General features: G+C 70.4%; 1 protein-coding gene across 1 annotated transcript; it reads left to right on the top strand.

The window, feature by feature from the left end:
* Nucleotides 1-329: 329 nt before the first annotated feature.
* Nucleotides 330-25467, top strand: LOC124619706. Its single transcript, XM_047146263.1, has 43 exons — nucleotides 330-485; nucleotides 585-1631; nucleotides 1677-1817; nucleotides 1917-2351; nucleotides 2451-4023; nucleotides 4057-5213; nucleotides 5259-5399; nucleotides 5499-5933; nucleotides 6033-7797; nucleotides 7831-8179; nucleotides 8278-8584; nucleotides 8684-8992; nucleotides 9038-9166; nucleotides 9266-9596; nucleotides 9638-9978; nucleotides 10156-11984; nucleotides 12036-13444; nucleotides 13478-14256; nucleotides 14380-14682; nucleotides 14728-15000; nucleotides 15046-15250; nucleotides 15284-15724; nucleotides 15758-16450; nucleotides 16484-16936; nucleotides 17042-17250; nucleotides 17310-18092; nucleotides 18150-18440; nucleotides 18486-18864; nucleotides 18916-19368; nucleotides 19402-19512; nucleotides 19564-20016; nucleotides 20050-20730; nucleotides 20764-20912; nucleotides 20964-21224; nucleotides 21276-21486; nucleotides 21520-21678; nucleotides 21778-22586; nucleotides 22638-23060; nucleotides 23112-24360; nucleotides 24394-24726; nucleotides 24768-24950; nucleotides 25002-25252; nucleotides 25318-25467. The coding sequence occupies exons 1-43, from the start codon at nucleotides 330-332 to the stop codon at nucleotides 25465-25467; spliced, it is 22539 nt and encodes a 7512-aa protein (XP_047002219.1).
* The last annotated feature ends 643 nt before the right edge of the window (nucleotides 25468-26110 follow it).

The raw sequence follows: 26110 nt of genomic DNA, 5'->3' as shown, positions 1-26110 counted from the left end.
CATATGGATCACTAGAAACCTGTAATAAATTAAAGTTTAAATAAATAAATAATGAACACAATTAGTCACTGTAGTATTCTGATGCTGCAAATAAACGGAAATATTAGGTTTCGTTTAACTTGATTGCACATCCTGCATGCACCCACAAGGATACAGAAACGCCCATTGATGCATACTTCATACAAATAATATTTTCGAATTCACTTGCACGTGCAACAAGTTTATTGCATCAAAATGCGGCTTCACGTTAGAAATGCTGCAGAAGAAACATACGATTTCCAAAACTGAATTTTCCTCTATATTTAGCTGCAATTCTCCAAACAATAACGATGCGCGAGTGCGAGTGCGAGTGCGTGCGCGAGTGCGTGCGGGAGCGCGTGCGCGAGTGCATGTGCGAGTGTGGGCAAGAGTACGTGCGCGAGTGTGCGCGTGAGTGCGCGTGGGAGCGGGTGCGCGAGTGCGTGTGCGAGTGTGGGCAAGAGTGCGTGCGCGAGTGCGTGCGCGAGTGCGAGTGTGTGCGCGAGTGCGTGCGAGAGCGCGTGCGCGAGTGCGTGTGCGAGTGTGGGCAAGAGTGCATGCGCGAGTGTGCGCGTGAGTGCGCGTGGGAGCGGGTGCGCGAGTGTGGGCGCGAGTGCGTGCGCGAGTGCGTGCGCGAGTGCGAGTGCGTGCGCGAGTGCGTGCGGGAGCGCGTGCGCGAGTGCGTGTGCGAGTGTGGGCGCGAGTGCGTGCGCGAGTGCGTGCGGGAGCGCGTGCGCGAGTGCGTGCGCGAGTGTGGGCGCGAGTGCGTGCGCGAGTGCGTGCGCGAGTGCGAGTGCGTGCGCGAGTGCGTGCGGGAGCGCGTGCGCGAGTGCGTGTGCGAGTGTGGGCGCGAGTGCGTGCGCGAGTGCGTGCGGGAGCGCGTGCGCGAGTGCGTGTGCGAGTGTGGGCAAGAGTGCGTGCGCGAGTGTGCGCGTGAGTGCGCGTGGGAGCGTGTGCGCGAGTGCGTGTGCGAGTGTGGGCGCGAGTGCGTGCGCGAGTGCGTGCGCGAGTGCGAGTGCGTGCGCGAGTGCGTGCGGGAGCGCGTGGGCGAGTGCGTGTGCGAGTGTGGGCAAGAGTGCGTGCGCGAGTGTGCGCGTGAGTGCGCGTGGGAGCGGGTGCGCGAGTGTGGGCGCGAGTGCGTGCGCGAGTGCGTGCGCGAGTGCGAGTGCGTGCGCGAGTGCGTGCGCGAGTGCGTGCGGGAGCGCGTGCGCGAGTGCGTGTGCGAGTGTGGGCAAGAGTGCGTGCGCGAGTGTGCGCGTGAGTGCGCGTGGGAGCGGGTGCGCGAATGCGTGTGCGAGTGTGGGCGCGAGTGCGTGCACGAGTGCGTGCGCGAGTGCGAGTGCGTGCGCGAGTGCGTGCGGGAGCGCGTGCGCGAGTGCGTGTGCGAGTGTGGGCAAGAGTGTGTGCGCGAGTGCGTGCGGGAGCGCGTGCGCGAGTGCGCGTGGGAGCGGGTGCGCGAGTGCGTGTGCGAGTGTGGGCAAGAGTGCGTGCGCGAGTGCGTGCGCGAGTGCGAGTGCGTGCGCGAGTGCGTGCGGGAGCGCGTGCGCGAGTGCGTGTGCGAGTGTGGGCAAGAGTACGTGCGCGAGTGTGCGCGTGAGTGCGCGTGGGAGCGGGTGCGCGAGTGCGTGTGAGAGTGTGGGCGCGAGTGCGTGCGCGAGTGCGTGCGCGAGTGCGATTGCGTGCGGGAGAGCGTGCGCGAGTGCGTGTGCGAGTGTGGGCAAGAGTGCGTGCGCGAGTGTGCGCGTGAGTGCGCGTGGGAGCGGGTGCGCGAGTGCGTGTGCGAGTGTGGGCAAGAGTGCGTGCGCGAGTGCGTGCGCGAGTGCGAGTGTGTGCGCGAGTGCGTGCGAGAGCGCGTGCGCGAGTGCGTGTGCGAGTGTGGGCAAGAGTGCGTGCGCGAGTGTGCGCGTGAGTGCGCGTGGGAGCGGGTGCGCGAGTGTGGGCGCGAGTGCGTGCGCGAGTGCGTGCGCGAGTGCGAGTGCGTGCGCGAGTGCGTGCGGGAGCGCGTGCGCGAGTGCGTGTGCGAGTGTGGGCGCGAGTGCGTGCGCGAGTGCGTGCGGGAGCGCGTGCGCGAGTGCGTGTGCGAGTGTGGGCAAGAGTGCGTGCGCGAGTGTGCGCGTGAGTGCGCGTGGGAGCGGGTGCGCGAGTGCGTGTGCGAGTGTGGGCGCGAGTGCGTGCGCGAGTGCGTGCGCGAGTGCGAGTGCGTGCGCGAGTGCGTGCGGGAGCGCGTGCGCGAGTGCATGTGCGAGTGTGGGCAAGAGTACGTGCGCGAGTGTGCGCGTGAGTGCGCGTGGGAGCGGGTGCGCGAGTGCGTGTGCGAGTGTGGGCGCGAGTGCGTGCGCGAGTGCGTGCGCGAGTGCGAGTGTGTGCGCGAGTGCGTGCGAGAGCGCGTGCGCGAGTGCGTGTGCGAGTGTGGGCAAGAGTGCATGCGCGAGTGTGCGCGTGAGTGCGCGTGGGAGCGGGTGCGCGAGTGTGGGCGCGAGTGCGTGCGCGAGTGCGTGCGCGAGTGCGAGTGCGTGCGCGAGTGCGTGCGGGAGCGCGTGCGCGAGTGCGTGTGCGAGTGTGGGCGCGAGTGCGTGCGCGAGTGCGTGCGGGAGCGCGTGCGCGAGTGCGTGTGCGAGTGTGGGCAAGAGTGCGTGCGCGAGTGTGCGCGTGAGTGCGCGTGGGAGCGTGTGCGCGAGTGCGTGTGCGAGTGTGGGCGCGAGTGCGTGCGCGAGTGCGTGCGCGAGTGCGAGTGCGTGCGCGAGTGCGTGCGGGAGCGCGTGGGCGAGTGCGTGTGCGAGTGTGGGCAAGAGTGCGTGCGCGAGTGTGCGCGTGAGTGCGCGTGGGAGCGGGTGCGCGAGTGCGTGTGCGAGTGTGGGCGCGAGTGCGTGCGCGAGTGCGTGCGCGAGTGCGAGTGCGTGCGCGAGTGCGTGCGGGAGCGCGTGCGCGAGTGCGTGTGCGAGTGTGGGCAAGAGTGCGTGCGCGAGTGTGCGCGTGAGTGCGCGTGGGAGCGGGTGCGCGAATGCGTGTGCGAGTGTGGGCGCGAGTGCGTGCACGAGTGCGTGCGCGAGTGCGAGTGCGTGCGCGAGTGCGTGCGGGAGCGCGTGCGCGAGTGCGTGTGCGAGTGTGGGCAAGAGTGCGTGCGCGAGTGTGCGCGTGAGTACGCGTGGGAGCGGGTGCGCGAGTGCGTGTGCGAGTGTGGGCAAGAGTGCGTGCGCGAGTGTGCGCGTGAGTGCGCGTGGGAGCGTGTGCGCGAGTGCGTGTGCGAGTGTGGGCGCGAGTGCGTGCGCGAGTGCGTGCGCGAGTGCGAGTGCGTGCGGGAGCGCGTGGGCGAGTGCGTGTGCGAGTGTGGGCAAGAGTGTGTGCGCGACTGTGCGCGTGAATGCGCGTGGGAGCGGGTGCGCGAGTGCGTGTGCGAGTGTGGGCGCGAGTGCGTGCGCGAGTGCGTGCGCGAGTGCGAGTGCGTGCGCGATTGCGTGCGGGAATGCGTGCGCGAGTGCGTGTGCGAGTGTGGGCAAGAGAGCGTGCGCGAGTGTGCGCGTGAGTGCGCGTGGGAGCGGGTGCGCGAGTGCGTGTGCGAGTGCGTGCGCGAGTGCGTGCGGGAGCGCGTGCGCCAGTGCGTGTGCGAGTGTGGGCAAGAGTGCGTGCGCGAGTGCGTGCGCGAGTGCGAGTGCGTGCGCGAGTGCGGGCGCGAGTGCGTGTGCGAGTGTGGGCAAGAGTGCGTGCGCGAGTGTGCGCGTGAGTGCGCGTGGGAGCGGGTGCGCGAAAGCGTGTGCGAGTGTGGGCGCGAGTGCGTGCGCGAGTGCGTGCCGGAGTGCGAGTGCGTGCGCGAGTGCGTGCGCGAGTGCGAGTGCGTGCGGGAGCGCGTGCGCGAGTGCGTGTGCGAGTGTGGGCAAGAGTGCGTGCGCGAGTGTGCGCGTGAGTGCGCGTGGGAGCGGGTGCGCGAAAGCGTGTGCGAGTGTGGGCGCGAGTGCGTGCGCGAGTGCGTGCCGGAGTGCGAGTGCGTGCGCGAGTGCGTGCGGGAGCGTTTGCGCGAGTAAGTGTGCGAGTGTGGGCAAGAGTGCGTGCGCGAGTGTGCGCGTGAGTGCGCGTGGGAGCGGGTGCGCGAATGCGTGTGCGAGTGTGGGCAAGAGTGCGTGCGCGAGTGTGCGCGTGAGTGCGCGTGGGAGCGGGTGCGCGAGTGCGTGTGCGAGTGTGGGCGCGAGTGCGTGCGCGAGTGCGTGCGCGAGTGCGAGTGCGTGCGCGAGTGCGTGCGGGAGCGCGTGCGCAAGTGCGTGTGCGAGTGTGGGCAAGAGTGCGTGCGCCAGTGTGCGCGTGAGTGCGCGCGGGAGCGCGTGCGCGAGTGCGTGCGCGAGTGTGGGCGCGAGTGCGTGCGCGAGTGCGTGCGCGAGTGCGAGTGCGTGCGCGAGTGCGTGCGGGAGCGCGTGCGCGAGTGCGTGTGCGAGTGTGGGCGCGAGTGCGTGCGCGAGTGCGTGCGGGAGCGCGTGCGCGAGTGCGTGTGCGAGTGTGGGCAAGAGTGCGTGCGCGAGTGTGCGCGTGAGTGCGCGTGGGAGCGTGTGCGCGAGTGCGTGTGCGAGTGTGGGCGCGAGTGCGTGCGCGAGTGCGTGCGCGAGTGCGAGTGCGTGCGCGAGTGCGTGCGGGAGCGCGTGGGCGAGTGCGTGTGCGAGTGTGGGCAAGAGTGCGTGCGCGAGTGTGCGCGTGAGTGCGCGTGGGAGCGGGTGCGCGAGTGTGGGCGCGAGTGCGTGCGCGAGTGCGTGCGCGAGTGCGAGTGCGTGCGCGAGTGCGTGCGCGAGTGCGTGCGGGAGCGCGTGCGCGAGTGCGTGTGCGAGTGTGGGCAAGAGTGCGTGCGCGAGTGTGCGCGTGAGTGCGCGTGGGAGCGGGTGCGCGAATGCGTGTGCGAGTGTGGGCGCGAGTGCGTGCACGAGTGCGTGCGCGAGTGCGAGTGCGTGCGCGAGTGCGTGCGGGAGCGCGTGCGCGAGTGCGTGTGCGAGTGTGGGCAAGAGTGTGTGCGCGAGTGCGTGCGGGAGCGCGTGCGCGAGTGCGCGTGGGAGCGGGTGCGCGAGTGCGTGTGCGAGTGTGGGCAAGAGTGCGTGCGCGAGTGCGTGCGCGAGTGCGAGTGCGTGCGCGAGTGCGTGCGGGAGCGCGTGCGCGAGTGCGTGTGCGAGTGTGGGCAAGAGTACGTGCGCGAGTGTGCGCGTGAGTGCGCGTGGGAGCGGGTGCGCGAGTGCGTGTGAGAGTGTGGGCGCGAGTGCGTGCGCGAGTGCGTGCGCGAGTGCGATTGCGTGCGGGAGAGCGTGCGCGAGTGCGTGTGCGAGTGTGGGCAAGAGTGCGTGCGCGAGTGTGCGCGTGAGTGCGCGTGGGAGCGGGTGCGCGAGTGCGTGTGCGAGTGTGGGCAAGAGTGCGTGCGCGAGTGCGTGCGCGAGTGCGAGTGTGTGCGCGAGTGCGTGCGAGAGCGCGTGCGCGAGTGCGTGTGCGAGTGTGGGCAAGAGTGCGTGCGCGAGTGTGCGCGTGAGTGCGCGTGGGAGCGGGTGCGCGAGTGTGGGCGCGAGTGCGTGCGCGAGTGCGTGCGCGAGTGCGAGTGCGTGCGCGAGTGCGTGCGGGAGCGCGTGCGCGAGTGCGTGTGCGAGTGTGGGCGCGAGTGCGTGCGCGAGTGCGTGCGGGAGCGCGTGCGCGAGTGCGTGTGCGAGTGTGGGCAAGAGTGCGTGCGCGAGTGTGCGCGTGAGTGCGCGTGGGAGCGGGTGCGCGAGTGCGTGTGCGAGTGTGGGCGCGAGTGCGTGCGCGAGTGCGTGCGCGAGTGCGAGTGCGTGCGCGAGTGCGTGCGGGAGCGCGTGCGCGAGTGCATGTGCGAGTGTGGGCAAGAGTACGTGCGCGAGTGTGCGCGTGAGTGCGCGTGGGAGCGGGTGCGCGAGTGCGTGTGCGAGTGTGGGCGCGAGTGCGTGCGCGAGTGCGTGCGCGAGTGCGAGTGTGTGCGCGAGTGCGTGCGAGAGCGCGTGCGCGAGTGCGTGTGCGAGTGTGGGCAAGAGTGCATGCGCGAGTGTGCGCGTGAGTGCGCGTGGGAGCGGGTGCGCGAGTGTGGGCGCGAGTGCGTGAGCGAGTGCGTGCGCGAGTGCGAGTGCGTGCGCGAGTGCGTGCGGGAGCGCGTGCGCGAGTGCGTGTGCGAGTGTGGGCGCGAGTGCGTGCGCGAGTGCGTGCGGGAGCGCGTGCGCGAGTGCGTGTGCGAGTGTGGGCAAGAGTGCGTGCGCGAGTGTGCGCGTGAGTGCGCGTGGGAGCGTGTGCGCGAGTGCGTGTGCGAGTGTGGGCGCGAGTGCGTGCACGAGTGCGTGCGCGAGTGCGAGTGCGTGCGCGAGTGCGTGCGGGAGCGCGTGCGCGAGTGCGTGTGCGAGTGTGGGCAAGAGTGCGTGCGCGAGTGTGCGCGTGAGTACGCGTGGGAGCGGGTGCGCGAGTGCGTGTGCGAGTGTGGGCGCGAGTGCGTGCGCGAGTGCGTGCGGGAGCGCGTGCGCGAGTGCGTGTGCGAGTGTTGGCAAGAGTGCGTGCGCGAGTGTGCGCGTGAGTGCGCGTGGGAGCGGGTGCGCGAGTGCGTGTGCGAGTGTGGGCGCGAGTGCGTGCGCGAGTGCGTGCGCGAGTGCGAGTGCGTGCGCGAGTGCGTGCGGGAGCGCGTGCGCGAGTGCGTGTGCGAGTGTGGGCAAGAGTGCGTGCGCGAGTGTGCGCGTGAGTGCGCGTGGGAGCGGGTGCGCGAATACGTGTGCGAGTGTGGGCGCGAGTGCGTGCACGAGTGCGTGCGCGAGTGCGAGTGCGTGCGCGAGTGCGTGCGGGAGCGCGTGCGCGAGTGCGTGTGCGAGTGTGGGCAAGAGTGCGTGCGCGAGTGTGCGCGTGAGTACGCGTGGGAGCGGGTGCGCGAGTGCGTGTGCGAGTGTGGGCGCGAGTGCGTGCGCGAGTGCGTGCGGGAGCGCGTGCGCGAGTGCGTGTGCGAGTGTGGGCAAGAGTGCGTGCGCGAGTGTGCGCGTGAGTGCGCGTGGGATCGTGTGCGCGAGTGCGTGTGCGAGTGTGGGCGCGAGTGCGTGCGCGAGTGCGTGCGCGAGTGCGAGTGCGTGCGGGAGCGCGTGGGCGAGTGCGTGTGCGAGTGTGGGCAAGAGTGTGTGCGCGACTGTGCGCGTGAATGCGCGTGGGAGCGGGTGCGCGAGTGCGTGTGCGAGTGTGGGCGCGAGTGCGTGCGCGAGTGCGTGCGCGAGTGCGAGTGCGTGCGCGATTGCGTGCGGGAATGCGTGCGCGAGTGCGTGTGCGAGTGTGGGCAAGAGAGCGTGCGCGAGTGTGCGCGTGAGTGCGCGTGGGAGCGGGTGCGCGAGTGCGTGTGCGAGTGCGTGCGCGAGTGCGTGCGGGAGCGCGTGCGCCAGTGCGTGTGCGAGTGTGGGCAAGAGTGCGTGCGCGAGTGCGTGCGCGAGTGCGAGTGCGTGCGCGAGTGCGGGCGCGAGTGCGTGTGCGAGTGTGGGCAAGAGTGCGTGCGCGAGTGTGCGCGTGAGTGCGCGTGGGAGCGGGTGCGCGAAAGCGTGTGCGAGTGTGGGCGCGAGTGCGTGCGCGAGTGCGTGCCGGAGTGCGAGTGCGTGCGCGAGTGCGTGCGCGAGTGCGAGTGCGTGCGGGAGCGCGTGCGCGAGTGCGTGTGCGAGTGTGGGCAAGAGTGCGTGCGCGAGTGTGCGCGTGAGTGCGCGTGGGAGCGGGTGCGCGAAAGCGTGTGCGAGTGTGGGCGCGAGTGCGTGCGCGAGTGCGTGCCGGAGTGCGAGTGCGTGCGCGAGTGCGTGCGGGAGCGTTTGCGCGAGTAAGTGTGCGAGTGTGGGCAAGAGTGCGTGCGCGAGTGTGCGCGTGAGTGCGCGTGGGAGCGGGTGCGCGAATGCGTGTGCGAGTGTGGGCAAGAGTGCGTGCGCGAGTGTGCGCGTGAGTGCGCGTGGGAGCGGGTGCGCGAGTGCGTGTGCGAGTGTGGGCGCGAGTGCGTGCGCGAGTGCGTGCGCGAGTGCGAGTGCGTGCGCGAGTGCGTGCGGGAGCGCGTGCGCAAGTGCGTGTGCGAGTGTGGGCAAGAGTGCGTGCGCCAGTGTGCGCGTGAGTGCGCGTGGGAGCGGGTGCGCGAATGCGTGTGCGAGTGTGGGCGCGAGTGCGTGCGCGAGTGCGTGCGCGAGTGCGAGTGCGTGCGCGAGTGCGTCGGGAGCGTGTGCGCGAGTGCGTGTGCGAGTGTGGGCAAGAGTGCGTGCGCGAGTGTGCGCGTGAGTGCGCGTGGGAGCGGGTGCGCGAAAGCGTGTGCGAGTGTGGGCGCGAGTGCGTGCGCGAGTGCGTGCGGGAGCGCGTGCGCGAGTGCGTGTGCGAGTGTGGGCAAGAGTGCGTGCGCGAGTGTGCGCGTGAGTGCGCGTGGGAGCGTGTGCGCGAGTGCGTGTGCGAGTGTGGGCGCGAGTGCATGCTTGAGTGCGAGTGCGTGCGCGAGTGCGTGCGGGAGCGCGTGGGCGAGTGCGTGTGCGAGTGTGGGCAAGAGTGTGTGCGCGAGTGTGCGCGTGAGTGCGCGTGGGAGCGGGTGCGCGAGTGCGTGTGCGAGGGTGGGCGCGAGTGCGTGCGCGAGTGCGTGCGCGAGTGCGAGTGCGTGCGCGAGTGCGTGCGGGAGTGAGTGCGCGAGTGCGTGTGCGAATGTGGGCAAGAGTGCGTGCGCGAGTGTGCGCGTGAGTGCGCGTGGGAGCGGGTGCGCGAGTGCGTGTGCGAGTGCGTGCGCGAGTGCGTGCGGGAGCGCGTGCGCGAGTGCGTGTGCGAGTGTGGGCAAGAGTGCGTGCGCGAGTGTGCGCGTGAGTGCGCGTGGGAGCGGGTGCGCGAGTGCGTGTGCGAGTGTGGGCGCGAGTGCGTGCGCGAGTGCGTGCGCGAGTGCGAGTGCGTGCGCGAGTGCGTGCGGGAGCGCGTGCGCGAGTGCGTGTGCGAGTGTGGGCAAGAGTACGTGCGCGAGTGTGCGCGTGAGTGCGCGTGGGAGCGGGTGCGCGAGTGCGTGTGAGAGTGTGGGCGCGAGTGCGTGCGCGAGTGCGATTGCGTGCGGGAGCGCGTGCGCGAGTGCGTGTGCGAGTGTGGGCAAGAGTGCGTGCGCGAGTGTGCGCGTGAGTGCGCGTGGGAGCGGGTGCGCGAGTGCGTGTGCGAGTGTGGGCGCGAGTGCGTGCGCGAGTGCGTGCGCGAGTGCGAGTGTGTGCGCGAGTGCGTGCGAGAGCGCGTGCGCGAGTGCGTGTGCGAGTGTGGGCAAGAGTGCGTGCGCGAGTGTGCGCGTGAGTGCGCGTGGGAGCGGGTGCGCGAGTGTGGGCGCGAGTGCGTGCGCGAGTGCGTGCGCGAGTGCGAGTGCGTGCGCGAGTGCGTGCGGGAGCGCGTGCGCGAGTGCGTGTGCGAGTGTGGGCGCGAGTGCGTGCGCGAGTGCGTGCGGGAGCGCGTGCGCGAGTGCGTGTGCGAGTGTGGGCAAGAGTGCGTGCGCGAGTGTGCGCGTGAGTGCGCGTGGGAGCGTGTGCGCGAGTGCGTGTGCGAGTGTGGGCTCGAGTGCGTGCGCGAGTGCGTGCGCGAGTGCGAGTGCGTGCGCGAGTGCGTGCGGGAGCGCGTGGGCGAGTGCGTGTGCGAGTGTGGGCAAGAGTGCGTGCGCGAGTGTGCGCGTGGGAGCGGGTGCGCGAGTGCGTGTGCGAGTGTGGGCGCGAGTGCGTGCGCGAGTGCGTGCGCGAGTGCGAGTGCGTGCGCGAGTGCGTGCGGGAGCGCGTGCGCGAGTGCGTGTGCGAGTGTGGGCAAGAGTGCGTGCGCGAGTGTGCGCGTGAGTGCGCGTGGGAGCGGGTGCGCGAATGCGTGTGCGAGTGTGGGCGCGAGTGCGTGCGCGAGTGCGTGCGCGAGTGCGAGTGCGTGCGCGAGTGCGTGCGGGAGCGCGTGCGCGAGTGCGTGTGCGAGTGTGGGCTAGAGTGCGTGCGCGAGTGTGCGCGTGAGTACGCGTGGGAGCGGGTGCGCGAGTGCGTGTGCGAGTGTGGGCGCGAGTGCGTGCGCGAGTGCGTGCGCGAGCGCGTGCGCGAGTGCGTGTGCGAGTGTGGGCAAGAGTGCGTGCGCGAGTGTGCGCGTGAGTGCGCGTGTGAGCGTGTGCGCGAGTGCGTGTGCGAGTGTGGGCGCGAGTGCGTGCGCGAGTGCGTGCGCGAGTGCGAGTGCGTGCGGGAGCGCGTGGGCGAGTGCGTGTGCGAGTGTGGGCAAGAGTGTGTGCGCGACTGTGCGCGTGAGTGCGCGTGGGAGCGGGTGCGCGAGTGCGTGTGCGAGTGTGGGCGCGAGTGCGTGCGCGAGTGCGTGCGCGAGTGCGAGTGCGTGCGCGAGTGCGTGCGGGAGTGCGTGCGCGAGTGCGTGTGCGAGTGTGGGCAAAAGAGCGTGCGCGAGTGTGCGCGTGAGTGCGCGTGGGAGCGGGGGCGCGAGTGCGTGTGCGAGTGCGTGCGCGAGTGCGTGCGGGAGCGCGTGCGCCAGTGCGTGTGCGAGTGTGGGCAAGAGTGCGTGCGCGAGTGCGAGTGCGTGCGCGAGTGCGTTCGCGAGTGCGAGTGTGGGCGGGAGTGCGTGCGCGAGTGCGAGTGCGTGCGCGAGTGCGTGCGGGAGCGCGTGCGCGAGTGCGTGTGCGAGTGTGGGCAAGAGCGCGTGCGCGAATGTGCGCGTGAGTGCACGTGGGAGCGGCTGCGCGAGTGCGTGTGCGAGTGTGGGCAAGTGTGCGTGCGCGAGTGCGAGTGTGGGCGCGAGTGCGTGCGCGAGTGCGTGCGCGAGTGCGAGTGCGTGCGCGAGTGCGTGCGGGAGCGCGTGCGCGAGTGCGTGTGCGAGTGTGGGCAAGAGCGCGTGCGCGAGTGTGCGCGTGAGTGCACGTGGGAGCGGCTGCGCGAGTGCGTGTGCGAGTGCGTGCGCGAGTGCGTGCGCGAGTGCGAGTGTGGGCGCGAGTGCGTGCGCGAGTGCGTGCGCGAGTGCGAGTGCGTGCGCGAGTGCGTGCGGGAGCGCGTGCGCGAGTGCGTGTGCGAGTGTGGGCAAGAGCGCGTGCGCGAGTGTGCGCGTGAGTGCACGTGGGAGCGGCTGCGCGAGTGCGTGTGCGAGTGTGGGCAAGAGTGCGTGCGCGAGTGCGAGTGTGGGCGCGAGTGCGTGCGCGAGTGCGTGCGCGAGTGCGTGCGCGAGTGCGAGTGCGTGCGCGAGTGCGTGCGGGAGCGCGTGCGCGAGTGCGTGTGCGAGTGTGGGCAAGAGCGCGTGCGCGAGTGTGCGCGTGAGTGCACGTGGGAGCGGCTGCGCGAGTGCGTGTGCGAGTGCGTGCGCGAGTGCATGCGCGAGTGCGAGTGTGGGCGCGAGTGCGTGCGCGAGTGCGAGTGCGTGCGCGAGTGCGTGCGGGAGCGCGTGCGCGAGTGCGTGTGCGAGTGTGGGCAAGAGCGCGTGCGCGAGTGTGCGCGTGAGTGCACGTGGGAGCGGCTGCGCGAGTGCGTGTGCGAGTGCGTGCGCGAGTGCGTGCGCGAGTGCGAGTGTGGGCGCGAGTGCGTGCGCGAGTGCGTGCGCGAGTGCGAGTGCGTGCGCGAGTGCGTGCGGGAGCGCGTGAGCGAGTGCGTGTGCGAGTGTGGGCAAGAGCGCGTGCGCGGGTGTGCGCGTGAGCGCGCGTGGGAGCAGGTGCGCGAGTGCGTGTGCGAGTGTGGGCAAGAGTGCGTGCGCGAGTGTGCGCGTGAGTGCACGTGGGAGCGGCTGCGCGAGTGCGTGTGCGAGTGTGGGCGCGAGTGCGTGCGCGAGTGCGTGCGCGAGTGCGAGTGCGTGCGGGAGCGCGTGCGCGAGTGCGTGTGCGAGTGTGGGCAAGAGTGCGTGCGCGAGTGTGCGCGTGAGTGCGCGTGGGAGCGGGTGCGCGAATGCGTGTGCGAGTGTGGGCGCGAGTGCGTGCGCGAGTGCGTGCGCGAGTGCGAGTGCGTGCGCGAGTGCGTGCGGGAGCGTGTGCGCGAGTGCGTGTGCGATTGTGGGCAAGAGTGCGTGCGCGAGTGTGGGCGTGAGTGCGCGTGGGTGCGGGTGCGGTAAAGCGTGTGCGAGTGTGGGCGCGAGTGCGTGCGCGAGTGCGTGTGGGAGCGCTTGCGCGAGTGCGTGTGCGAGTGTGGGCAAGAGTGCGTGCGCGAATGTGCGCGTGAGTGCGCGTGGGAGCGTGTGCGCGAGTGCGTGTGCGAGTGTGGGCGCGAGTGCGTGCGCGAGTGCGTGCGCGAGTGCGAGTGCGTGCGGGAGCGCGTGGGCGAGTGCGTGTGCGAGTGTGGGCAAGAGTGTGTGCGCGACTGTGCGCGTGAGTGCGCGTGGGAGCGGGTGCGCGAGTGCGTGTGCGAGTGTGGGCGCGAGTGCGTGCGCGAGTGCGTGCGCGAGTGCGAGTGCGTGCGCGAGTGCGTGCGGGAGTGCGTGCGCGAGTGCGTGTGCGAGTGTGGGCAAGAGTACGTGCGCGAGTGTGCGCGTGAGTGCGCGTGGGAGCGGGTGCGCGAGTGCGTGTGCGAGTGCGTGCGCGAGTGCATGCGGGAGCACGTGCGCCAGTGCGTGTGCGAGTGTGGGCAAGAGTGCGTGCGCGAGTGCGTGCGCGAGTGCGAGGGCGTGCGCGAGTGCGTGCGCGAGTGCGAGTGTGGGCGCGAGTGCGTGCGCGAGTGCGTGCGCGAGTGCGAGTGCGTGCGCGAGTGCGTGCGGGAGCGCGTGCGCGAGTGCGTGTGCGAGTGTGGGCAAGAGCGCGTGCGCGAGTGTGCGCGTGAGTGCACGTGGGATCGGCTGCGCGAGTGCGTGTGCGAGTGTGGGCAAGAGTGCGTGCGCGAGTGCGAGTGTGGGCGCGAGTGCGTGCGCGAGTGCGTGCGCGAGTGCGAGTGCGTGCGCGAGTGCGTGCGGGAGCGCGTGCGCGAGTGCGTGTGCGAGTGTGGGCAAGAGCGCGTGCGCGAGTGTGCGCGTGAGTGCACGTGGGAGCGGCTGCGCGAGTGCGTGTGCGAGTGCGTGCGCGAGTGCGTGCGCGAGTGCGAGTGTGGGCGCGAGTGCGTGCGCGAGTGCGTGCGCGAGTGCGAGTGCGTGCGTGAGTGCGTGAGGGAGCGCGTGCGCGAGTGCGTGTGCGAGTGTGGGCAAGAGCGCGTGAGCGAGTGTGCGCGTGAGTGCACGTGGGAGCGGCTGCGCGAGTGCGAGTGCGAGTGCGTGCGCGAGTGCGTGCGCGAGTGCGAGTGTGGGCGCGAGTGCGTGCGCGAGTGCGTGCGCGAGTACGAGTGCGTGCGCGAGTGCGTGCGGGAGCGCGTGCGCGAGTGCGTGTGCGAGTGTGGGCAAGAGCGCGTGCGCGAATGTGCGCGTGAGTGCACGTGGGAGCGGCTGCGCGAGTGCGTGTGCGAGTGCGTGCGCGAGTGCGTGCGCGAGTGCGAGTGTGGGCGCGAGTGCGTGCGCGAGTGCGTGCCGGAGTGCGAGTGCGTGCGCGAGTGCGTGCGGGAGCGTTTGCGCGAGTAAGTGTGCGAGTGTGGGCAAGAGTGCGTGCGCGAGTGTGCGCGTGAGTGCGCGTGGGAGCGGGTGCGCGAATGCGTGTGCGAGTGTGGGCAAGAGTGCGTGCGCGAGTGTGCGCGTGAGTGCGCGTGGGAGCGGGTGCGCGAGTGCGTGTGCGAGTGTGGGCGCGAGTGCGTCCGCGAGTGCGTGCGCGAGTGCGAGTGCGTGCGCGAGTGCGTGCGGGAGCGCGTGCGCGAGTGCGTGTGCGAGTGTGGGCAAGAGTGCGTGCGCGAGTGTGCGCGTGAGTCCGCGTGGGAGCGGGTGCGCGAATGCGTGTGCGAGTGTGGGCGCGAGTGCGTGCGCGAGTGCGTGCGCGAGTGCGAGTGCGTGCGCGAGTGCGTGCGGGAGCGTGTGCGCGAGTGCGTGTGCGAGTGTGGGCAAGAGTGCGTGCGCGAGTGTGGGCGTGAGTGCGAGTGGGAGAGGGTGCGCGAAAGCGTGTGCGAGTGTGGGGGCGAGTGCGTGCGCGAGTGCGTGCGGGAGCGCTTGCGCGAGTGCGTGTGCGAGTGTGGGCAAGAGTGCGTGCGCGAGTGTGCGCGTGAGTGCGCGTGGGAGCGTGTGCACGAGTGCGTGTGCGAGTGTGGGCGCGAGTGCGTGCGCGAGTGCGAGTGCGTGCGCGAGTGCGCGCGGGAGCGCGTGGGCGAGTGCGTGTGCGAATGTGGGCAAGAGTGCGTGCGCGAGTGTGCGCGTGAGTGCGCGTGGGAGCGGGTGCGCGAGTGCGTGTGCGAGTGCGTGCGCGAGTGCGTGCGGGAGCGCGTGCGCCAGTGCGTGTGCGAGTGTGGGCAAGAGTGCGTGCGCGAGTGCGTGCGCGAGTGCGAGTGCGAGTGCGAGTGCGTGCGCGAGTGCGTGCGCGAGTGCGTGTGCGAGTGTGGGCAAGAGTGCGTGCGCGAGTGTGCGCGTGAGTGCGCGTGGGAGCGGGTGCGCGAGTGCGTGTGCGAGTGCGTGCGCGAGTGCGTGCGGGAGAGCGTGCGCCAGTGCGTGTGCGAGTGTGGGCAAGAGTGCGTGCGCAAGTGCGTGCGCGAGTGCGAGTGCGTGCGCGAGTGCGTGCGGGAGCGCGTGCGCGAGTGCGTGTGCGAGTGTGGGCAAGAGTGCGTGCGCGAGTGTGCGCGTGAGTGCGCGTGGGAGCGGGTGCGCGAGTGCGTGTGCGAGTGTGGGCGCGAGTGCGTGCGCGAGTGCGTGCGCGAGTGCGAGTGCGTGCGCGAGTGAGTGCGGGAGCGCGTGCGCGAGTGCGTGTGCGAGTGTGGGCAAGAGTGCGTGCGCGAGTGTGCGCGTGAGTGCGCGTGGGAGCGGGTGCGCGAATGCGTGTGCGAGTGTGGGCAAGAGTGCGTGCGCGAGTGTGCGCGTGAGTGCGCGTGGGAGCGGCTGCGCGAGTGCGTGTGCGAGTGTGGGCGCGAGTGCGTGCGCGAGTGCGTGCGCGAGTGCGAGTGCGTGCGGGAGCGCGTGCGCGAGTGCGTGTGCGAGTGTGGGCAAGAGTGCGTGCGCGAGTGTGCGCGTGAGTGCGCGTGGGAGCGGGTGCGCGAGTGCGTGTGAGTGTGTGGGCGCGAGTGCGTGCGCGAGTGCGTGCGCGAGTGCGAGTGCGTGCGCGAGTGCGTGCGGGAGCGCGTGCGCGAGTGCGTGTGCGAGTGTGGGCAAGAGTGCGTGCGCGAGTGTGCGCGTGAGTGCGCGTGGGAGCGGGTGCGCGAGTGCGTGTGCGAGTGTGGGCGCGAGTGCGTGCGCGAGTGCGTGCGCGAGTGCGAGTGCGTGCGCGAGTGCGTGCGGGAGCGTTTGCGCGAGTAAGTGTGCGAGTGTGGGCAAGAGTGCGTGCGCGAGTGTGCGCGTGAGTGCGCGTGGGAGCGGGTGCGCGAATGCGTGTGCGAGTGTGTCCAAGAGTGCGTGCGCGAGTGTGCGCGTGAGTGCGCGTGGGAGCGGCTGCGCGAGTGCGTGTGCGAGTGTGGGCGCGAGTGCGTGCGCGAGTGCGAGTGCGTGCGCGAGTGCGTGCGGGAGCGCGTGCGCCAGTGCGTGTGCGAGTGTGGGCAAGAGTGCGTGCGCGAGTGTGCGCGTGAGTGCGCGTGGGAGCGGGTGCGCGAATGCGTGTGCGAGTGTGGGCGCGAGTGCGTGCGCGAGTGCGTGCGCGAGTGCGAGTGCGTGCGCGAGTGCGTGCGGGAGCGCGTGCGCGAGTGCGTGTGCGAGTGTGGGCAAGAGTGCGTGCGCGAGTGCGTGCCGGAGTGCGAGTGCGTGCGCGAGTGCGTGCGGGAGCGTTTGCGCGAGTAAGTGTGCGAGTGTGGGCAAGAGTGCGTGCGCGAGTGTGCGCGTGAGTGCGCGTGGGAGCGGGTGCGCGAATGCGTGTGCGAGTGTGGGCGCGAGTGCGTGCGCGAGTGCGAGTGCGTGCGCGAGTGCGTGCGGGAGCGCGTGCGCCAGTGCGTGTGCGAGTGTGGGCAAGAGTGCGTGCGCGAGTGTGCGCGTGAGTGCGCGTGGGAGCGGGTGCGCGGGTGCGTGTGCGAGTGTGGGCGCGAGTGCGTGCGCGAGTGCGTGCGCGAGTGCGAGTGCGTGCGCGAGTGCGTGCGGGAACGCGTGCGCGAGTGCGTGTGCGAGTGTGGGCAAGAGTGCGTGCGCGAGTGTGCGCGTGAGTGCGCGTGGGAGCGGGTGCGCGGGTGCGTGTGCGAGTGTGGGCGCGAGTGCGTGCGCGAGTGCGTGCGCGAGTGCGAGTGCGTGCGCGAGTGCGTGCGGGAGCGCGTGCGCGAGTGCGTGTGCGAGTGTGGGCAAGAGTGCGTGCGCGAGTGTGCGCGTGAGTGCGCGTGGGAGCGCGTGCGCGAATGCGTGTGCGAGTGTGGGCAAGAGTGCGTGCGCGAGTGCGTGCGCGAGTGCGAGTGCGTGCGCGAGTGCGTGCGGGAGCGCGTGCGCGAATGCGTGTGCGAGTGTGGGCGCGAGTGCGTGCGCGAGTGCGTGCCGGAGTGCGAGTGCGTGCGCGAGTGCGTGCGGGAGCGTTTGCGCGAGTAAGTGTGCGAGTGTGGGCAAGAGTGCGTGCGCGAGTGTGCGCGTGAGTGCGCGTGGGAGCGGGTGCGCGAATGCGTGTGCGAGTGTGGGCAAGAGTGCGTGCGCGAGTGCGAGTGCGTGCGCGAGTGCGTGCGGGAACGCGTGCGCGAGTGCGTGTGCGAGTGTGGGCAAGAGTGCGTGCGCGAGTGTGCGCGTGAGTGCGCGTGGGAGCGGGTGCGCGGGTGCGTGTGCGAGTGTGGGCGCGAGTGCGTGCGCGAGTGCGTGCGCGAGTGCGAGTGCGTGCGCGAGTGCGTGCGGGAGCGCGTGCGCGAGTGCGTGTGCGAGTGTGGGCAAGAGTGCGTGCGCGAGTGTGCGCGTGAGTGCGCGTGGGAGCGGGTGCGCGAGTGCGTGTGCGAGTGTGGGCGCGAGTGCGTGCGCGAGTGCGTGCGCGAGTGCGTGCGCGAGTGCGAGTGCGTGCGCGAGTGCGTGCGGGAGCGTTTGCGCGAGTAAGTGTGCGAGAGTGGGCAAGAGTGCGTGCGCGAGTGTGCGCGTGAGTGCGCGTGGGAGCGGGTGCGCGAATGCGTGTGCGAGTGTGGGCAAGAGTGCGTGCGCGAGTGTGCGCGTGAGTGCGCGTGGGAGCGGCTGCGCGAGTGCGTGTGCGAGTGTGGGCGCGAGTGCGTGCGCGAGTGCGAGTGCGTGCGCGAGTGCGTGCGGGAGCGCGTGCGCCAGTGCGTGTGCGAGTGTGGGCAAGAGTGCGTGCGCGAGTGCGTGCGCGAGTGCGAGTGCGTGCGCGAGTGCGTGCGAGAGCGGGTGCGCGAGTGCGTGTGCGAGTGTGGGCAAGAGTGCGTGCGCGAGTGTGCGCGTGGGAGCGGGTGCGCGAGTGCGTGTGCGAGTGTGGGCGCGAGTGCGAGTGCGTTTGCGAGTGCGTGCGCGAGCGCGAGTGCGAGTGTGGGCGCGAGTGCGTGCGGGAGTGCGTGCGCGAGTGCGAGTGCGTGCGGGAGCGGGTGCGCGAGTGCGTGTGCGAGTGTGGGCAAGATTGCGTGCGCGAGTGTGCGCGTGAGTGCGCGTGGGAGCTGGTGCGCGAGTGCGTGTGCGAGTGTGGGCGCGAGTGCGTGCGCGAGTGCGTGCGCGAGTGCGAGTGCGTGCGGGAGCGCGTGCGCGAGTGCGTGTGCGAGTGTGGGCAAGAGTGCGTGCGCGAGTGTGCGCGTGAGTGCGCGTGGGAGCTGGTGCGCGAGTGCGTGTGCGAGTGTGGGCGCGAGTGCGTGCGCGAGTGCGTGCGCGAGCGCGAGTGCGAGTGTGGGCGCGAGTGCGTGCGGGAGTGCGTGCGCGAGTGCGAGTGCGTGCGGGAGCGGGTGCGCGAGTGCGTGTGCGAGTGTGGGCAAGATTGCGTGCGCGAGTGTGCGCGTGAGTGCGCGTGGGAGCTGGTGCGCGAGTGCGTGTGCGAGTGTGGGCGCGAGTGCGTGCGCGAGTGCGTGCGCGAGTGCGAGTGCGTGCGGGAGCGCGTGCGCGAGTGCGTGTGCGAGTGTGGGCAAGAGTGCGTGCGCGAGTGTGCGCGTGAGTGCGCGTGGGAGCGGGTGCGCGAGTGCGTGTGCGAGTGTGGGCGCGAGTGCGTGCGCGAGTGCGTGCCGGAGTGCGAGTGCGTGCGCGAGTGTGTGCGGGAGCGTTTGCGCGAGTAAGTGTGCGAGTGTGGGCAAGAGTGCGTGCGCGAGTGTGCGCGTGAGTGCGCGTGGGAGCGGGTGCGCGAATGCGTGTGCGAGTGTGGGCAAGAGTGCGTGCGCGAGTGCGAGTGCGTGCGCGAGTGCGTGCGGGAACGCGTGCGCGAGTGCGTGTGCGAGTGTGGGCAAGAGTGCGTGCGCGAGTGTGCGCGTGAGTGCGCGTGGGAGCGGGTGCGCGGGTGCGTGTGCGAGTGGGTGCGCGGGTGCGTGTGCGAGTGTGGGCGCGAGTGCGTGCGCGAGTGCGTGCGCGAGTGCGAGTGCGTGCGCGAGTGCGTGCGGGAGCGCGTGCGCGAGTAAGTGTGCGAGTGTGGGCAAGAGTGCGTGCGCGAGTGTGCGCGTGAGTGCGCGTGGGAGCGGGTGCGCGAATGCGTGTGCGAGTGTGGGCAAGAGTGCGTGCGCGGGTGTGCGCGTGAGTGCGCGTGGGAGCGGCTGCGCGAGTGCGTGTGCGAGTGTGGGCGCGAGTGCGTGCGGGAGCGCGTGCGCGAGTGCGTGTGCGAGTGTGGGCAAGAGTGCGTGCGCGAGTGTGTGCGCGAGTGCGAGTGCGTGCGCGAGTGCGTGCGGGAGCGCGTGCGCGAGTGCGTGTGCGAGTGTGGGCAAGAGTGCGTGCGCGAGTGTGCGCGTGAGTGCGCGTGGGAGCGGGTGCGCGAGTGCGTGTGCGAGTGTGGGCGCGAGTGCGTGCGCGAGTGCGTGCCGGAGTGCGAGCGCGTGCGCGAGTGTGTGCGGGAGCGTTTGCGCGAGTAAGTGTGCGAGTGTGGGCAAGAGTGCGTGCGCGAGTGTGCGCGTGAGTGCGCGTGGGAGCGGGTGCGCGAATGCGTGTGCGAGTGTGGGCAAGAGTGCGTGCGCGAGTGCGAGTGCGTGCGCGAGTGCGTGCGGGAACGCGTGCGCGAGTGCGTGTGCGAGTGTGGGCAAGAGTGCGTGCGCGAGTGTGCGCGTGAGTGCGCGTCGGAGCGGGTGCGCGGGTGCGTGTGCGAGTGTGGGCCCGAGTGCGTGCGCGAGTGCGTGCGCGAGTGCGAGTGCGTGCGCGAGTGCGTGCGGGAGCGCGTGCGCGAGTGCGTGTGCGAGTGTGGGCAAGAGTGCGTGCGCGAGTGTGCGCGTGAGTGCGCGTGGGAGCGGGTGCGCGAGTTCGTGAGCGAGTGTGGGCGCGAGTGCGTGCGCGAGTGCGTGCGCGAGTGCGTGCGCGAGTGCGAGTGCGTGCGCGAGTGCGTGCGGGAGCGTTTGCGCGAGTAAGTGTGCGAGTGTGGGCAAGAGTGCGTGCGCGAGTGTGCGCGTGAGTGCGCGTGGGAGCGGGTGCGCGAGTGCGTGTGCGAGTGTGGGCGCGAGTGCGTGCGCGAGTGCGTGCCGGAGTGCGAGTGCGTGCGCGAGTGTGTGCGGGAGCGTTTGCGCGAGTAAGTGTGCGAGTGTGGGCAAGAGTGCGTGCGCGAGTGTGCGCGTGAGTGCGCGTGGGAGCGGGTGCGCGAATGCGTGTGCGAGTGTGGGCAAGAGTGCGTGCGCGAGTGCGAGTGCGTGCGCGAGTGCGTGCGGGAACGCGTGCGCGAGTGCGTGTGCGAGTGTGGGCAAGAGTGCGTGCGCGAGTGTGCGCGTGAGTGCGCGTGGGAGCGGGTGCGCGGGTGCGTGTGCGAGTGTGGGCGCGAGTGCGTGCGCGAGTGCGTGCGCGAGTGCGAGTGCGTGCGCGAGTGCGTGCGGGAGCGCGTGCGCGAGTGCGTGTGCGAGTGTGGGCAAGAGTGCGTGCGCGAGTGTGCGCGTGAGTGCGCGTGGGAGCGGGTGCGCGAGTGCGTGTGCGAGTGTGGGCGCGAGTGCGTGCGCGAGTGCGTGCGCGAGTGCGTGCGCGAGTGCGAGTGCGTGCGCGAGTGCGTGCGGGAGCGTTTGCGCGAGTAAGTGTGCGAGTGTGGGCAAGAGTGCGTGCGCGAGTGTGCGCGTGAGTGCGCGTGGGAGCGGGTGCGCGAATGCGTGTGCGAGTGTGGGCAAGAGTGCGTGCGCGAGTGTGCGCGTGAGTACGCGTGGGAGCGGCTGCGCGAGTGCGTGTGCGAGTGTGGGCGCGAGTGCGTGCGCGAGAGCGAGTGCGTGCGCGAGTGCGTGCGGGAGCGCGTGCGCCAGTGCGTGTGCGAGTGTGGGCAAGAGTGCGTGCGCGAGTGCGTGCGCGAGTGCGAGTGCGTGCGCGAGTGCGTGCGGGAGCGCGTGCGCGAGTGCGTGTGCGAGTGTGGGCAAGAGTGCGTGCGCGAGTGTGCGCGTGAGTGCGCGTGGGAGCGGGTGCGCGAGTGCGTGTGCGAGTGTGGGCGCGAGTGCGAGTGCGTTTGCGAGTGCGTGCGCGAGCGCGAGTGCGTGCGTGAGTGCGTGCGCGAGTGCGTGTGGGAGTGTGGGCAAGAGTGCGTGCGCGAGTGTGCGCGTGAGTGCGTGTGGGAGCGGCTGCGCGAATGCGTGTGCGAGTGTGGGCAAGAGTGCGTGCGCGAGTGTGCGCGTGAGTGCGCGTGGGAGCGGGTGCGCGAGTGCGTGTGCGAGTGTGGGCGCGAGTGCGTGCGCGAGTGCGTGCGCGAGTGCGTGCGCGAGTGCGAGTGCGTGCGCGAGTGCGTGCGGGAGCGTTTGCGCGAGTAAGTGTGCGAGTGTGGGCAAGAGTGCGTGCGCGAGTGTGCGCGTGAGTGCGCGTGGGAGCGGGTGCGCGAATGCGTGTGCGAGTGTGGGCAAGAGTGCGTGCGCGAGTGTGCGCGTGAGTGCGCGTGGGAGCGGCTGCGCGAGTGCGTGTGCGAGTGTGGGCGCGAGTGCGTGCGCGAGTGCGAGTGAGTGCGCGAGTGCGTGCGGGAGCGCGTGCGCCAGTGCGTGTGCGAGTGTGGGCAAGAGTGCGTGCGCGAGTGCGTGCGCGAGTGCGAGTGCGTGCGCGAGTGCGTGCGGGAGCGCGTGCGCGAGTGCGTGTGCGAGTGTGGGCAAGAGTGCGTGCGCGAGTGTGTGCGTGAGTGCGCGTGGGAGCGCGTGCGCGAGTGCGAGTGCGAGTGTGGGCAAGAGTTCGTGCGCGAGTGTGCGCGTGAGTGCGCGTGGGAGCGGCTGCGCGAGTGCGTGTGCGAGTGTGGGCGCGAGTGCGTGCGCGAGTGCGAGTGAGTGCGCGAGTGCGTGCGGGAGCGCGTGCGCCAGTGCGTGTGCGAGTGTGGGCAAGAGTGCGTGCGCGAGTGCGTGCGCGAGTGCGAGTGCGTGCGCGAGTGCGTGCGGGAGCGCGTGCGCGAGTGCGTGTGCGAGTGTGGGCAAGAGTTCGTGCGCGAGTGTGTGCGTGAGTGCGCGTGGGAGCGCGTGCGCGAGTGCGAGTGCGAGTGCGAGTGCGTGCGCGAGCGCGAGTGCGTGCGGGAGCGTTTGCGCGAGTAAGTGTGCGAGTGTGGGCAAGAGTGCGTGCGCGAGTGTGCGCGTGAGTGCGCGTGGGAGCGGGTGCGCGAATGCGTGTGCGAGTGTGGGCAAGAGTGCGTGCGCGAGTGTGCGCGTGAGTGCGCGTGGGAGCGGCTGCGCGAGTGCGTGTGCGAGTGTGGGCGCGAGTGCGTGCGCGAGTGCGAGTGAGTGCGCGAGTGCGTGCGGGAGCGCGTGCGCCAGTGCGTGTGCGAGTGTGGGCAAGAGTGCGTGCGCGAGTGCGTGCGCGAGTGCGAGTGAGTGCGCGAGTGCGTGCGGGAGCGCGTGCGCCAGTGCGTGTGCGAGTGTGGGCAAGAGTGCGTGCGCGAGTGCGTGCGCGAGTGCGAGTGCGTGCGCGAGTGCGTGCGGGAGCGCGTGCGCGAGTGCGTGTGCGAGTGTGGGCAAGAGTGCGTGCGCGAGTGTGCGCGTGAGTGCGCGTGGGAGCGGGTGCGCGAGTGCGTGTGCGAGTGTGGGCGCGAGTGCGAGTGCGTTTGCGAGTGCGTGCGCGAGCGCGAGTGCGTGCGCGAGTGCGTGCGGGAGCGCGTGCGCGAGTGCGTGTGCGAGTGTGGGCAAGAGTGCGTGCGCGAGTGTGCGCGTGAGTGCGCGTGGGAGCGGGTGCGCGAGTGCGTGTGCGAGTGTGGGCGCGAGTGCGAGTGCGTTTGCGAGTGCGTGCGCGAGCGCGAGTGCGAGTGTGGGCGCAAGTGCGTGCGGGAGTGCGTGCGAGAGCGGGTGCGCGAGTGCGTGTGCGAGTGTGGGCAAGAGTGCGTGCGCGAGTGTGCGCGTGAGTGCGCGTGGGAGCGGGTGCGCGAGTGCGTGTGCGAGTGTGGGCGCGAGTGCGTGCGCGAGTGCGTGCGCGAGTGCGAGTGCGTGCGCGAGTGCGTGCGGGAGCGCGTGCGCGAGTGCGTGTGCGAGTGTGGGCAAGAGTGCGTGCGCGAGTGTGCGCGTGAGTGCGCGTGGGAGCGCGTGCGCGAATGCGTGTGCGAGTGTGGGCAAGAGTGCGTGCGCGAGTGTGCGCGTGAGTGCGCGTGGGAGCGGCTGCGCGAGTGCGTGTGCGAGTGTGGGCGCGAGTGCGTGCGCGAGTGCGAGTGAGTGCGCGAGTGCGTGCGGGAGCGCGTGCGCCAGTGCGTGTGCGAGTGTGGGCAAGAGTGCGTGCGCGAGTGCGTGCGCGAGTGCGAGTGCGTGCGCGAGTGCGTGCGGGAGCGCGTGCGCGAGTGCGTGTGCGAGTGTGGGCAAGAGTGCGTGCGCGAGTGTGTGCGTGAGTGCGCGTGGGAGCGCGTGCGCGAGTGCGAGTGCGAGTGTGGGCAAGAGTGCGTGCGCGAGTGCGTGCGCGAGTGCGAGTGCGTGCGCGAGTGCGTGCGGGAGCGCGTGCGCGAGTGCGTGTGCGAGTGTGGGCAAGAGTGCGTGCGCGAGTGTGCGCGTGAGTGCGCGTGGGAGCGCGTGCGCGAATGCGTGTGCGAGTGTGGGCAAGAGTGCGTGCGCGAGTGTGCGCGTGAGTGCGCGTGGGAGCGGCTGCGCGAGTGCGTGTGCGAGTGTGGGCGCGAGTGCGTGCGCGAGTGCGAGTGAGTGCGCGAGTGCGTGCGGGAGCGCGTGCGCCAGTGCGTGTGCGAGTGTGGGCAAGAGTGCGTGCGCGAGTGCGTGCGCGAGTGCGAGTGCGTGCGCGAGTGCGTGCGGGAGCGCGTGCGCGAGTGCGTGTGCGAGTGTGGGCAAGAGTGCGTGCGCGAGTGTGTGCGTGAGTGCGCGTGGGAGCGCGTGCGCGAGTGCGAGTGCGAGTGTGGGCAAGAGTGCGTGCGCGAGTGCGTGCGCGAGTGCGAGTGCGTGCGCGAGTGCGTGCGGGAGCGCGTGCGCGAGTGCGTGTGCGAGTGTGGGCAAGAGTGCGTGCGCGAGTGTGCGCGTGAGTGCGCGTGGGAGCGGGTGCGCGAGTGCGTGTGCGAGTGTGGGCGCGAGTGCGAGTGCGTTTGCGAGTGCGTGCGCGAGCGCGAGTGCGTGCGCGAGTGCGTGCGGGAGCGCGTGCGCGAGTGCGTGTGCGAGTGTGGGCAAGAGTGCGTGCGCGAGTGTGCGCGTGAGTGCGCGTGGGAGCGGGTGCGCGAGTGCGTGTGCGAGTGTGGGCGCGAGTGCGAGTGCGTTTGCGAGTGCGTGCGCGAGCGCGAGTGCGAGTGTGGGCGCAAGTGCGTGCGGGAGTGCGTGCGAGAGCGGGTGCGCGAGTGCGTGTGCGAGTGTGGGCAAGAGTGCGTGCGCGAGTGTGCGCGTGAGTGCGCGTGGGAGCGGGTGCGCGAGTGCGTGTGCGAGTGTGGGCGCGAGTGCGTGCGCGAGTGCGTGCGCGAGTGCGAGTGCGTGCGCGAGTGCGTGCGGGAGCGCGTGCGCGAGTGCGTGTGCGAGTGTGGGCAAGAGTGCGTGCGCGAGTGTGCGCGTGAGTGCGCGTGGGAGCGCGTGCGCGAGTGCGAGTGCGAGTGTGGGCAAGAGTGCGTGCGCGAGTGCGTGCGCGAGTGCGAGTGCGTGCGCGAGTGCGTGCGGGAGCGCGTGCGCGAGTGCGTGTGCGAGTGTGGGCAAGAGTGCGTGCGCGAGTGTGCGCGTGAGTGCGCGTGGGAGCGGGTGCGCGAGTGCGTGTGCGAGTGTGGGCGCGAGTGCGAGTGCGTTTGCGAGTGCGTGCGCGAGCGCGAGTGCGTGCGCGAGTGCGTGCGGGAGCGCGTGCGCGAGTGCGTGTGCGAGTGTGGGCAAGAGTGCGTGCGCGAGTGTGCGCGTGAGTGCGCGTGGGAGCGGGTGCGCGAGTGCGTGTGCGAGTGTGGGCGCGAGTGCGTGCGCGAGTGCGTGCCGGAGTGCGAGTGCGTGCGCGAGTGCGTGCGGGAGCGTTTGCGCGAGTAAGTGTGCGAGTGTGGGCAAGAGTGCGTGCGCGAGTGTGCGCGTGAGTGCGCGTGGGAGCGGGTGCGCGAATGCGTGTGCGAGTGTGGGCAAGAGTGCGTGCGCGAGTGCGAGTGCGTGCGCGAGTGCGTGCGGGAACGCGTGCGCGAGTGCGTGTGCGAGTGTGGGCAAGAGTGCGTGCGCGAGTGTGCGCGTGAGTGCGCGTGGGAGCGGGTGCGCGGGTGCGTGTGCGAGTGTGGGCGCGAGTGCGTGCGCGAGTGCGTGCGCGAGTGCGAGTGCGTGCGCGAGTGCGTGCGGGAGCGCGTGCGCGAGTGCGTGTGCGAGTGTGGGCAAGAGTGCGTGCGCGAGTGTGCGCGTGAGTGCGCGTGGGAGCGGGTGCGCGAGTGCGTGTGCGAGTGTGGGCAAGAGTGCGTGCGCGAGTGTGCGCGTGGGAGCGGGTGCGCGAGTGCGTGTGCGAGTGTGGGCGCGAGTGCGTGCCCGAGTGCGTGCGCGAGTGCGAGTGCGTGCGCGAGTGCGTGCGGGAGCGCGTGCGCGAGTGCGTGTGCGAGTGTGGGCAAGAGTGCGTGCGTGAGTGTGCGCGTGAGTGCGCGTGGGAGCGCGTGCGCGAGTAAGTGTGCGAGTGTGGGCAAGAGTGCGTGCGTGAGTGTGCGCGTGAGTGCGCGTGGGAGCGGGTGCGCGAGTGCGTGTGCGAGTGTGGGCAAGAGTGCGTGCGCGAGTGTGCGCGTGAGTGCGCGTGGGAGCGCGTGCGCGAGTGCGTGTGCGAGTGTGGGCGCGAGTGCGTGCGGGAGTGCGTGCGGGAGCGGGTGCGCGTGTGCGTGCGCGAGTGCGTGCGGGAGCGCTTGCGCGAGTGCGTGCGCGAGTGTGAGGTCGTGCGCGAGCGCGTACGCGAGTGCGTGCGGGATCGCGTTCGCGAGTGCGTGCGGGAGCGCGTGCGTGATTGCGTGAGTGCGTGCGCGAGTGCGTGCGCGAGTGCGAGTGCGTTCGCGAGTGCGTGCGCGAGTGCGAGTACGTGCGCGTGCGCGAGTGCGTGCGCGAGTGCGTGCGGAGCGCGAGTGCGAGTGCGAGTGTGGGAGCGCGCGGCCGCGTGAGCGCGTGAGTGTGTGAGTGTATGAGTGTGTGAAGCAAGCTGCTCTAGAAGTACCTGAAACACTCGGGAGCTTCATAAGTATAACAAACGGCATTAACTTATAATGTTAATCTTCATGTCTACACGTTTATTTCTCATCATTTATCCTGAAGACGAACACTTTCTCCCACTGAAAGACCAATTTGTTGATATCGTTATTGTCGAATGTTTGACTTTGTTGACAGAGCCACAATCTCACCTCTGCTTGCACTGCTTCGTCACTATCAAAGTGATGTCCTCGAAGGTGTTCTTTAAGTTTGGGAAAAGGATGATATCGAATGGGGCCAAGTCGGGAGACTATGCAGGAAGTTCGATGACTGAGACCCCAAGTGGTCGAGTTGTTGCAGATGAGACAGCACTTGTGTGTGTTCTGGCACTGATGTGCTGAAGGAGTGAGTGCTCCGTATTTGGACGAACTGTTAGAATTGGAAACTCTATTAACGCACACTGTTTCTCAGGCACCGACATAATTATGTTACACAACGTCATGTTACACTACAGTTCGGAGACCTCTAGCGGAAGAGGGCTGCAAATAAGTAGTCATGAAGGATAAAAAAAAAAAAAAAAATGGTCCAAATGGCTCTGAGCACTATGGGACTTAACATCTATGGTC

This window comes from Schistocerca americana, chromosome 6 (assembly GCF_021461395.2).
Source record: "Schistocerca americana isolate TAMUIC-IGC-003095 chromosome 6, iqSchAmer2.1, whole genome shotgun sequence".
Lineage (NCBI taxonomy): Eukaryota > Metazoa > Arthropoda > Insecta > Orthoptera > Acrididae > Schistocerca > Schistocerca americana.
Note: the sequence above shows the minus strand (reverse complement) of the source record. Positions and strands in the feature narration are given on the sequence as shown.